The 12848-nt window shown below is 39.1% G+C and overlaps 1 protein-coding gene across 4 annotated transcripts in view; it reads right to left on the bottom strand.

Annotated features, from left to right (window-relative positions):
* POLR3B (RNA polymerase III subunit B) overlaps window positions 1–12848 on the bottom strand; it is a 125023-nt gene that overhangs the window by 45770 nt on the left and 66405 nt on the right. For all 4 annotated transcript variants that reach the window (XM_089307582.1, XM_002711427.6, XM_008257116.5 and 1 more), the window contains 3 exons: window positions 12628–12702; window positions 11334–11432; window positions 7709–7836 (listed from right to left, as the gene is read on the bottom strand). In XM_089307582.1, coding sequence (XP_089163708.1) covers window positions 7709–7836; window positions 11334–11432; window positions 12628–12702 — 302 coding nt within the window. The remainder of the gene's footprint in view (window positions 1–7708; window positions 7837–11333; window positions 11433–12627; window positions 12703–12848) is intronic.

The following is a 12848-nucleotide window of genomic DNA, read 5'->3' as shown; positions in this document are numbered from 1 at the left end:
TACTCCCTTTCACTTTTTCTCCATACTCATATTAAATGGTGATTTCAATCCAAGATGAAAACAACTATTCTAGCAGCAATAAAATGGTATTCCTTAACAATCTCTATTGAAAGAAATAATAAAATCTGTAGACTATATCAAAGAAATGCACCAAGTACAGAGCTGGGCTCAAAAGAGGCACTCAATGAATATTAAGTGAATTAAATCAAAGAATCTCATTACACTTTTTTTGACAGTATGTATTTGTGCTTAAATCTCTAGAAAACATACCAAGATTTGGCTAAAAAACACCAGTCAGATTGAATCTCATGAACTATTTGTTGACTTTGCACTATAAATTGCCAATTAATTTATGCTATTTTTGTGCCAACTAATAAACTGGGCAAGACACTTGGCAATAGATCACTTACTGTGTGAGAATAAGATTACTGCTGCTGAGATCATGGTAAAGTTCACTGACAATAAGTTTGTTCTTTTGCATGAAATAATTCAGAATTTATGTTGAGATTTCAACTCCAATTGTGTACTTTACCCAGCTTGAGACAAGGGTCCAGGCAATGTCCCACCAGGCTGCCAAACATGTCTTCTGAAACCTGAGCCCAGCATTCTTATGCAGCAGGGAGGCATAAAGAGCTGTACCTCGAAACAATGGAGAAAGAGCCTGGATCCTGCTATAAATTGTGCTATCAGGCCCCGGACATAATTCTTGAGCATCACAACTCACCACTGAATGGATGAAGAGCAAAATGGCTCAGCCCATGTTTTGTGCTTATGATCTCATCAGAAAGTTCTCGTTAAGGACTTTTTAAAGAACTTGTGGGAGAATTAAAGGACATATATTGTTAGCACTACTGATTATGGATTTGTGAGGTAAAACTATGACTTCTCTCTCATAAAGCTTCACACCTTCAGACTTTCATTATTTTATAAAAATTATGATGCCTTTCTAGCTATTCTGCCAAAAAAGCAACCTTTCTTTTTGAGAAAATGTCACAGAGAAATCAAATCATAAGGCTTGCTTGTGCTCAAATTAGGGCACTCCTATGACTGTTTCCCGCTTCCTTTCAAGAGGGCCTTCCACTTGTACATATAACAACCAACACAAGGACAATGTCCACAAGTATAAACTGTCTTCTACATCTATTGCCCCATTTTGCTATAACCATAGTCACCAACGATTTCTTACTATACAGGACATAATCTTTCCTACATATTTTCTTGACAATAATAAAATTCTTAAGTCACAAATTGGTATAGCAAGGTATACAGGTATAAGTTTAAAAAATGCTTTTTCTCTAAGTGGTATGAGAAAGGTTAGTAAGGATGTGAATAGTTTAGAAAACATCTATTAAAAAAAGAAGCTTTATGCATTGAGCTGGGTTTTTTGTCTTCCTTTGCCCAATTTTTTGTCCCTGGCCCCAGGAAACATTGGAACTGTTTTTATCTTTACAGATTTGCTTGCATTTTCTAAAATTTTATATAAGTGGCATATGAGAGCACTTCAAAAAGTTCATGGAAAATGGGATGAGAAGATTATTTTGGTGCAAAAAAGTCTAAAATCCATGAAGTGTTCTCAGAATACACATTCTCCAGAAACTTGCTGAAAACCCTCTCATATGCATGATTAATCTTTTCATTCCATTTCAACAAACTTTCTGGTGTCCCCTACAGTATGTCTATTCTTTTGCAGGTATATTTCACTTGGCTTACTGATTCTGAGATTCATCCATGTGACTGTCTGAACTGTAGTTCATTTCTTTTAATTCCACATAGTACTTCAATGTATGAATATACATTTTATTTCTCCATTCACCTACTGATGGACATCTGTGCTGTTCTGGGTTTTGGTTACTGAGAATAAAGCTGCTATAAACATTCACATATAAGTCTTTGCATGTCCTCAATTCTTTGGGTAAGTAGTTAAGGAGTGGGATTTCTAGGGTGCTTGGTAAGGGTAGGTTAACTTTAAGATACTACCAAACAATTTTTTTTTTTTTTTTGACAGGCAGAGTTAGACAGTGAGAGAGAGAGAGACAGAGAGAAAGGTCTTCCTTTTTCCGTTGGTTCACCCACTCAAGTGGCTGCTACAGCCAGCGCGCTGCGGCCGGTGCAGTGCACTGATCGGAAGCCAGGAGCCAGGTGCTTTCTTCTGGTCTCCCATGCAGGTGCAGGGCCCAAGGACCTGAACCATCCTCCACTGCACTCCTTGGCCACAGCAGAGAGCTGGACTGGAAGAGGAGCAACCAGGACAGAATCCGGTGCCTCAACCAGGACTAGAACCTGGGGTGCCGGCACTGCAGGCGGAGGATTAGCCTAGTGAGCCGCAGCGCCAGCCCACTACCAATTTTCCAGAGTGACTGCACCACTTCACATTCCTACTGGAGCACAGCAGCCTTCTGCTTGCCCTATGTTAGCACTGACATTCTGTATTTACTGTCAGTCTTTAGTTTTCATCAAATAAGCACAGAGTAATATATCACAGTGGCTTCAACTTGTATGGACCTGACAACTTATAATGTTGGACATAATTTCACAGGCTTATTGGTCACATGTATAATTCTGTGATGTTTGTCTCATTAATATATACTATATGCAAATCCTTTATAAGATATAACCACAAATACTTTCTCCCATTTTATGGCATGTTTTTTCATACTCTTAATGGTACCTTTCAAAGGACAAAGATTTACTTTTGAGAAAGACCAATTTATTATGTTTTCTTCTTAACAGTTGTGTTTTTTGTATACTATCTCAGAAATTGTAGCTGAAGCCATGAAGATTTTCACCTGTTTCCTTTCTCATGTTTTATGTTTTAGCTCCTTCACTTAGGGCTATGATCCATTTTGTATTAATTTCTTATATGGTAGAGGTAGAAATTGATGTTCATTTTTTTCCACGTAGATATAAACATTTGATTTTGTTGAAAATCTCTTTCCCTTGGAATTGCTTTGACATATTCATTGAAAATCAATTCCCCTTAAATATATGGGTTTGTTTTTGGATTCTTAATTCCAATGCACTGACTTACATGTCTATTCTTCTGTCAACACCATACTGCATTACTGCAGCTTAACAGTAAGTCAACATCAGTTTGTGGAAGTCCTCCAACTTATTCTTGTTCCAAAATTCTTTTCAAAAATCTGTCCCTAATTTCTTAACAATTCTAATATGCCTAAGACTTACTCACTAAATTTTGAAACATTTACTGAGTACTTATACCACCTACTAGTCAGGCACTAGGCCAGGCTCAAAGGATACACTAACAACACAGTCCCTTCATGCAAGGGGCAGGGAAGGTACCTGACCATGATCCATTGCAACAGAATCTACTATGAGCAAAGAAATCTGTGTCAGTTGAGAACAATTTTATAGAACAACTTCCATAGAAGGCACAATGTAACCTTTTTTTTTTTTTTTTTTTTTTTTTGACAGGCAGAGTGGACAGTGAGAGAGAGAGACAGAGAGAGAAAGGTCTTCCTTTGCCGTTGGTTCACCCTCCAATGGCCGCCGCTGCAGCCGGCGCACCGCGCTGATCCTGGCAGGAGCCAGGAGCCAGGTGCTTTTCCTGGTCTCCCATGGGGTGCAGGGCCCAAGCACCTGGGCCATCCTCCACTGCACTCCCTGGCCATAGCAGAGAGCTGGCCTGGAAGAGGGGCAACCGGGACAGAATCCGGCGCCCCAACCGGGACTAGAACCCGGTGTGCCGGCGCCGCAAGGTGGAGGATTAGCCTATTGAGCTACGGCGCCGGCTCAATGTAACCTTTTTTTAAGTTACACAATCAAACTGGGATTCAGCTACCTTGTTAGATTAAAAAAAAAAAATGTATGCATGTATGAATGTATGTATGTACTATTATAGTGATTAAAAGAGGACACATATGTGAAGAATTTGAGTACTCAGTGCCAAGATTCATTATGATTAACAATATCAGTAGTAATGATAAAATATTTATCCTTGCACCTTACAGTATCACCCATTCTACCTCCAGCTAACTCTAACCTACACGCCGCACTGGTTTTACCTCGGTTAACTATTCACGGCCTATATTCTCACCTTAGAATATGCCCCATAAACTTATACCTAAAACAGCTACAATGGTTAAAAAAATTTTTTTAACCAACATTTCTAAAAGGGAGTTGCCAGGAATATTTTGACCAAGACATATTTTGTTCATTTTATGTCCTTAAACGGATAAAGAATAAATAAGTTTAAAAAATTCAAACAGAAAGAGGGGAGAAGTTGTAGAATGAAAGAAAATTTTATGAAGATCTCTGTATATCATATACTTCCAATATTTCAAAATCCTCCATCCTGTTTCCAGGACATCCCATCCCTACTGTAAAATGGAGAGCACAGAAAAGAAACTATCTCCTTAGAAATAGAATCTATTGAAAGCAAAAACAAAAACAGAAGCTGCATTAGCTCCTGAGTTAAAAAGGCAAGTCCCAGCAATTTGGGAAGTGGGGCAAGGGGTGGTGAGAAGAGGCTGTGGGAGGAGGCTAGGGGAGGTCTGTGATGCATATTCATTAACTGAGCCAATAGTGGCTGAGAGATCCCTTTACAAGGGGAAAGTGTTTCACTAGACGATTGCCAGCTAATAAAATGGGCAGGATATGAAAGCGTGACTCATGTGAACTTGGCATCGGGTGCAGTGAGAGTATACACAAGACAGCTCCAACACACAGCCTCTGTTCGTACTGCCGAGTGACCTGGATACCTTGCCATTTCCAGATGTCTACCTGGCTTCTTGCTCCAAACCATGTCACACACACAGAGCCAGAGCCATGGAATGGAGGGATTTCTTAGCACAGAGAGTCACTGTGGGGCAACAAACTTGATCAATAATTTAAAGCACCAAAGATTTAAGAAACACTCTGTGCTGGTGTTTTTTGTGAGATTTGCTTCCTTTAATATGCAAGGTAAGACTTCTGGTCTCTGTGGTTTGCACCAGTCTTGGTCTCCTTCACAGTGACAGAAAATGTCTTATTTCTTCCCTGCGTTAGAGGAGGTAAAGGGCAGGTGTTGGCAGATAGGAAATTTTCCAGGTTGGCTAGATTATTTCATGAATTAACTCTGGGCTACTTTCTTTCACTTTCTACATAGATTATCAGACAGACAAACTTTAGCACATCTGCAGAGAATCTCTGAGATTTAAATAGTCTTCAGCAATCGTTCATATTTAAAGTGAGACAGAGCGTGACTGTGAGTTATCAGCTATCCAGACTGCATGGAATTAAAATGATGCACAGAAGTGTGATTCCAAGGGTTGGGTTTGCTTGACAGACCTGGGTCTTTGCGTGGGCTCTCTCCCACTACTGACTTTTCTCCTTGTGTGATTTTTCATACAGACTTCACTCAACACTTTGGCAGCTATGTCAGGGTCCAAAGAGAAATGTGGCTCTGGTATGTGCCAACTTTAAATGTACTTTTATCTCGCTGCTTTTCTTTCCAGTCAGGTGTTTTATAATAACCAACAGTAACAAAGGCTTTTTCTTATTACTTAAGATATTCAGTGGCTTTTGTCTTCCCAGCGTCAGCAGTAACGTCAGAGGATTGTATCCAAGGAGCTAAATGTGCAGGACCCAGGGTCAGAGCAGCTGAATACACCAACCTCAGAAAACACAGACAATGAATTGCAAATGACACTCAAAACAAAACGAGAAAAAAACCCTTCACACAGAAAACCACAAAAGAACTCTACAGACACTGAATTGGCTTTCTGTACACACTGATCCTGCTTAACTGTGTGTGGTAACTAGCAGTGATTCAGATACTCATGGCCACAAAGTAAAGGGTTTTTTTCCCCCTCTTTTGTGGGGAGGAGTTATAAAAATAAAAATGTTATTTCTTTCCTTCAAGTCTATTCTTTAGTGAGAAGAAAAAAAAAAAAAAAAGAGCTTCCCTAAACAGAAATGGATGTGAGTCTCTGTTTCCATCTTCAAGCACACTGGAGAGCAGCACTGGAGACCAAGTGATTAGTCTTCCGTTAATTCTGCTGAAAGTTCTCCACAAAAGGTATATTGTTTCAGCTGGGATTCACATCATGAAACAAAATGGTTTGGTAAAGCCAATAGAAGTGATAGTCCTTTCAAGACACACAGGGTGCAGTACTGTATATTTCTACTTGTTAGCAAGTCAGAAGCACAAGCGGGAAATCAGCCTACACTGCTGCTGACGATGAATGGGAAAAGTGAAATTGATGAGCTGCTGTTTAGATTTTCCCACTGGGAATTATTCTGAACTGTCCAGGCATTACATCATTCAGGTAAGTGGTAGTAGGACAATGCACTTATTTTATATTACATCATTCAGGTAGATGGTAGTAGGACAATGCACTTATTACTTCTTTATGGCTAACCAAAGAGCAATATGAAAATTTAAAAAAGATAAATATACACACACATATACACAAACTGTGCACCCACACTGAAGAGACAGAATTCCTGAATCGTCAGGCTGTCGTCAGCACATCTGGTTGCAGGTAACTGACAAGCTGGCTGTACCCAGAGGTAACGTCAAAGCCCCCTTCCATGTTTTTATGGTCTTTTTATGAAGCTCCTTCTATCATACTTCCAGTCAGAGCTGACAAGTCACACGGATGTCCAGGCATGTCTGATAACAGTATTTATTAGATTTACGTGATTTAGAAAATATTTTGAGGGTGGGAGGGTAGGTATGGGGGGAAAAACCGCTATAATCCAAAAGTTGTACCTATTAAATTTATATTTATTAAATGAAAGCTTTCTACAAAATAAAAAAAAAGAAAATATTTTGAAAAGGCTTAGAAGCAAATCTTCTTGCCTGAGAGCTATGTATTACCTTTAGGACACAACCCCAAGTCCTCAGTGGGACCCCTCTAGCATACCTCTGCATAGACACTACACCAGACAGCCACACCAAGGACTCCACAATCCTGCCTGTACTTCCACTGCCTTTGAAATACACGTCTTTCAAGACATCCTTCAGAAACAAATCGTGCTCTAACTCCAAGTGATCTTCCTCCTCTGATTCCCTGAGATCCCAGCTGCTGGTCCGTTACAGCACTACTCACACCACAGGGAATTCCTGTTTTATCTTCTGGTCTCCCCTACTAGGCTGAGAACTCACTGAGGCTGTCTCATTTCTTTATGTTCAGATTCTGGTCCCATGCTGGATCGATAATTATGTTCAGAAAGTTTTATAGGGAGGATAGATAAATTAATAGATGGACAGTTGGAAGGAAAGTAAAATAGCAAAGAGAAAGGAACATGAACTCAGCAATTGGTGTGACAAGGACTGGGTAACTTTTAGGAGACACAGCAGCAACTGCAAGGAGACAGTGGATTCAATGTCTCACCCAGGCAATTAAGAGAACAGTCTAATACTGCGCTACACATGTTCTCCTACTCCTCCCCGCTCTTTCTACCATGTTTCCTGGTTAGCTGCTTACATCTTGCAGGGCTTGGCTCCTCGTATGTACTTCTTCAAAATTCTGTGACATTTATTATAAGTTGCTTTTTTTAGTCAAAGAAGCAAGTTCAGAGCAGGTTTCTTGGGTTTGTTTCAGCTTTAGACCTGACAGAGCACCAGCAAGCACTGCACAAGTTCCACAGGCAACCCTTGGTGCTACATGACTGCCTGATCCAAGCCTGTAATACTAGTGAGGCAAGAATAAAAATAAGCCTTTTCCCCAAGTATTTAAAACAAAATTCAAGGAGGGAAGCTTACCCATTGCTTGCTTCCCCATGGCACACTGATAGGTATTTCTTGGGGACTGGTTATGATGAGGGTATGGAATCAGGCCAGCACAAACGCCGAGAAGAGTGAAGGGTTCAATCTCTAAGTGTGTCGTATCTCTAGGAAATTAGGTAAGAATTAGAAGATTGAGACATCAAGTACTAAAGTCAGTGTGTCTCAAAGGTTATAATAATATTATCTAGCTTGCTAAGGGATTTAGAAGATTAAAGTTTAATGTTAATAAACCAGTAAAACAGAAATAAAATAAAATAAAATAAAATAAAATAAAACATAACAACTTATACTTTTTTAAGTGATAGAAATATAAGAGAATGGAGGTTGCATGTCACACCTATACAGAAAATAAAGATTACACTACATACTAATAACACATTAAAGAAATGACTATACTGCACCTTTAGAAATAAAGTATTAGCAGTAACCACCTGTACTCCTAGCCTGCTTTTCTTACTCATCCAGCTTATATCAATGACAAAGGTGTCTCATCGTTTTAGAGAAAGAAATATATATCTTTCAAGAAGAGTTACTATAGACCTATCAGGATCAATACCACAGCCATAAGCTAGTGTGAGCAAGGAACTAAATGTTTAGTTTTACTTAATTTTAATTATTTTACATTTTAAAACTCAAATTTAAGTGTAAATAACTCACTTTAGTTATTTGAATCTTTTATTATTTTCAGAACTTACATTTATAAATTATTTTTTTGATTGAAAATGTTCTGAAATCACAGTGAGCATTTCCAATCAAAACCTGGCATCTAAACTGAGATGTGCCCTAAATATCTATCACGTTTTGAAGATTTGTTGAAGGAGGAAAGTAATCTTAATATTCTATTTTGATTACATGTTGACATGATAGTTTAGACATACTGGGTTAAATAAAATGAATTAGTTTTACCTGCTTGCTTTTACTTTTTAAATGTGGTTACTAAAAAATTTGAAGCTATACAAGTATAGGTTTACAGGAGTTTTTTATTTTTTTGATAGCTCTGCTATATTTATTGAACACAAAGTCAGATTTTATCTAGGTGTTAGAATCTTAGTTATTTCCATAACATATCTCTTCATAAAACTCCGTTGTAGAATCACTGAAAGGAAAAGAACAGCCAGATGATTTTTAGGTTTCTGCTGGAAATGGCAGATATCACATCTAGGATCTGTGGTCTCTGCTGACGCCCCACTCTTCCCTCTGCGCTTGTCATGTGGAACCTTAGCAACAATTGTGTACGTGGAGAGAAGTGATTTCTAAGACAGTCAGCCTTGAGGCATGGTGGAAATTCAGTTTCAATGTACCCTGGTGAAGGAGGCCCCCACTCATCCATCTGTTTCTTCTCAATACACACGCACTGAGTGATGTCCCAGCCCAGTGAGAGGGGACTCTCCTGCAGCCCTGGTTGAAGAACACCTCTGACCTTATCAGCTAGCAGTCCCCGCCTAGCAGACACCCTGGTCTTGTCTGCAGGCAGGGGAAGGACTCTAGGTTTTGTTTTGTTTTAAAGAGCATCAGTTTACAGCTACCTTTTCCTTAAAAGGCATTTGTTTTAAATATACTATTTTGTTTAAACACTGGCTAGAGACAACCTTCTCCATGTTTCCAAAGGTAAAGATTGAGTTAAAAGTTGGAAAAATAAAAAGGAAAACATTTGAAGTTTCTCTTATTATCATGCTTGTAACAAATAAAATCATATAGTATCTAATAATTATTGAAAATCCAAATACTCTGGGTATTTTGATTTTCTAAAAAATCATTTTCCTTAAAACCATAACTAATTTAAGATTCTATCCTGAACAGAATTGGGTTTCCTATTTACTGTGGGGAAAGCATTTAAATTTAGCTTAAATCACAACTAATTAATTATTGTTTATAAATATAGGAAAATCAGAAATAACCTAAACATTCATCAGCAAGGAACAAGCTAAATAAACCATATGTAAGCAGATAATGTAAAAATAATGATTTAAAATAATAATATATTTATATATAAATAAATATATACACACTAGTATAAAAAATCCAGAATATACTGTTATGTTTAAAGTCAGGAAATGAGGCTGCTACCATTATTTTATACACACACATTGTATGGGCTCCCAAATAAATGCTCATTTGGAAAAAAATCTGGAAGAACCATATTGAACTATTAGTACTATCTAGTTTTGTTTCTAAAGGGTAGAGTGTGGTGGGATGGGGAAGAAAGGAGATTCATTCTTTTTACTTTACATGTTGCTGTATTTTGAAAAACTTCATAGGTATGAAAAAGGCAATATAAAAATGTTTACCAAACAAAACAGATTTGATAAGTGGAACAGGTTGGCAACTGGGTTAATACTGATAGGAAAAGACTCTAGAGGAGGTGACATCTGACTTAAAACTTGGAGGAAGTGATGCAGTGTGCCACACGGGGGTGCGTGAGACTGAGTATTCCTGGAGAGGAAAGGCACTGAAGCAAAGGCACGCTGGAGTGTTTGGAACAGGGGTCAGAGTGGCTGAACCAGGGAGGGAGAGGAGCAAGGGCAGGATGCTGCAATGGTGAAGCGGCCAGATCATGTAGGCCTTGAAGGCCTCTGTAAGGGCTTCTGAGGGCGATGGGCAGCCACTGGCCGGTGGGAAAGTCCTGACATAAGCACGCTGCTCCCTAAGGAACAGACTTATGGTATTAAGTGCAAAAATAGTCAGGAGACTCTTGCAAGAGCCCAGGTAGCCACGGGAGTGGCCAGGACTAGTGCAGTGGGTGGCAGATTTTGAAGACTCGCACAACACGCTAAGGAACTGATGCGGACATAGGCAAGGAGATGAATCACGGCTGACACAGCTTTTGGGCTTGAGTAACACAAAGGTCAGAACTGTCACTAACAGGGTTACTAAAAACTAGTTCTCCTTTATGTTCTGCCAATTCTGAAATGGGAGGTATAAAGTAATTTGAGAGATTCACATCTTTAAGGAATGAAAAGTCTGATTAGGATGCATTATTTATTGCGTTATAATAGTGTTGTACATTACATCTGGTAAAAGAAAACATAAAAAAATACTTGTTCTTTACTGAAGATACAAAGAATTATCAGGTGCTAATACTAAACTCCCTAAGTATTTAACAACATAAATGCAACAAGTCCAATTTCAGGTAAGTGGTTCCTTAGTTACATACATCAGATAGCAAGGTATGTACATGTCCTCCCATATATTCCAAATGGAACATGGGTGTTTCTAAAAATATCACTGCTCTAGAGGCAATGCTGCAAACATAATACCATTTCAAGTTTACACTGCTCTTAGGTTTCCTGTACTGACAATAAGAATTCAGAGGCCCATTGGGAAAGCTCTCTAAGGAAGAGACAGATCCATTTCTACGTAACCTGACTCAATGGTTCAATTTTGGCAGTAATTAAATATTAAAGATGACCTGTTAGCATCTCTGTGATAATCTCAAAAATTGGAGTAAGTGAAGGGTATACTTTACTATGAGACAGTTTACTTACAGCAATTCCTCCTCAAAGAGTACATGACAGAGAAATAGAAGATGACAAGGAAAAAGAGAAGATAGTAGCTATTGTCAGAATAGGTTTCAACTACACTTGTTACAGATTTTACTTACTTATTAATTGTGTGTTCATATAGTGCAATGTTGCAATCATTTTCTTCATTGACATCTAAATATTCAACCAGACTCTCATGTAAGAAGTCTTCAAAATTCCTGAGAAATAATGGTGAAGAGACATTATCAGAAAGCATTTTACAGGGGCCAGCACTGTGGTGCAATGGGTTAAGCCACTTCCTGTGATGCAAGCATCCCATATGAGTCCTGGTTCAAGTCCTGGATGCTCCACTTCTAATCTAGCTCCCTGCTGATGCACCCGGGAAAGCAGCAGCAGATGACGTAAATACCCAGCCACCCATGCAGGAGCCCCAGATGGAGTTCTAGGCTCCTGGCTTCAACCTGGCCCCACTGAGGCTGTTGTAGACATTCGAGGAATGAACCAGAGGATAGAAGATTTCTCTCTCTTTCTGTTTCTCCTTCTCTAACTCTGACTTTCAAATAAATAAATCTTTTTTTAAAAAAGCATTTTACAGCAGTATTTTATTATATAAAAAATAACAAGACACTGCCTTTCATTCAGGCTAAAAGCACCTTTCTCTCCCAAACAGCAGCAGTACATTGGGATACTGATATTCTTGGGTCACAGAGTGATTACAAATCACTGAAACAAAATTAGTACAGCTTCTGTGATTCTTGTCAATCTGGTCCCCACTTCTAAAAAACACATCTAACTTAAAAACCTCCATGGGATGCGAGGCCCTCAGCATCCACATCTTCTCTCACTAGAAACATTAACAGTACACAGACTCACACTGGGCTCTGCAATCCTCAGGATCTGAACTGCTAAGTATTTTACCATGTCCAAGCAGGTGGGAAGGAATAAAGAGACTGAAAATGAAAAGATACTTCTCTTGAAAGCACAGATCCAATGGCCTTGTTACTGACTCATTATTGGTTGACTAAAGCGTACATATGTGTGTGAAGGAGATCTATGTACTTTTTTTTTTTTTTTTTTTTTTGACAGATAGAGTTAGACAGTGAGAGAGACAGAGAGAGAAAGGTCTTCCTTCCGTTGCTTCACCCCCAAATGGCCGCCACGGCCGAAGCTATGCCGATCTAAAGCCAGGAGCCAGATACTTCTTCCTGGTTTCCGATGCAGGTACAGGCACCCAAGCACTTGGGCCATCCTCCACTACCTTCCTGGGCCACAGGAGAGAGCTGGACTGAAAGAGGAGCAACCAGGACTTGAACCTGGCGCCCATAAGGGATGCCGGTGCCGCAAGTGGAGGATTACCCAAGTGAGCCATAGCACCGGTCCCAAGATCTATGTACTTTAATTGGGGCTGCTTACCTGTACCCCTGAGCCAGCTCTTCCATATGCTTATTCGTGACTGCTGGTTTCTGCTTCTTGACAATTATGTAGGGTCTAGAATGCAGAAAAGAAACAAATTAATAGGTGTTCCATGCAAGAATTACGTTGGCAAATTAGTTTACTATAGAGAAATGAGGGAAGAGGTAGATACAATTAAACTTATTACTGGACTGTTTGAGGCCATCAGGTATTTTTGCATG

Source organism: Oryctolagus cuniculus, chromosome 11 (genome assembly GCF_051225735.1).
Source record: "Oryctolagus cuniculus isolate XC-2025 breed Fujian yellow rabbit chromosome 11, ASM5122573v1, whole genome shotgun sequence".
In the NCBI taxonomy this organism is placed as follows: Eukaryota; Metazoa; Chordata; class Mammalia; order Lagomorpha; family Leporidae; genus Oryctolagus; species Oryctolagus cuniculus.
Note: the sequence above shows the minus strand (reverse complement) of the source record. Positions and strands in the feature narration are given on the sequence as shown.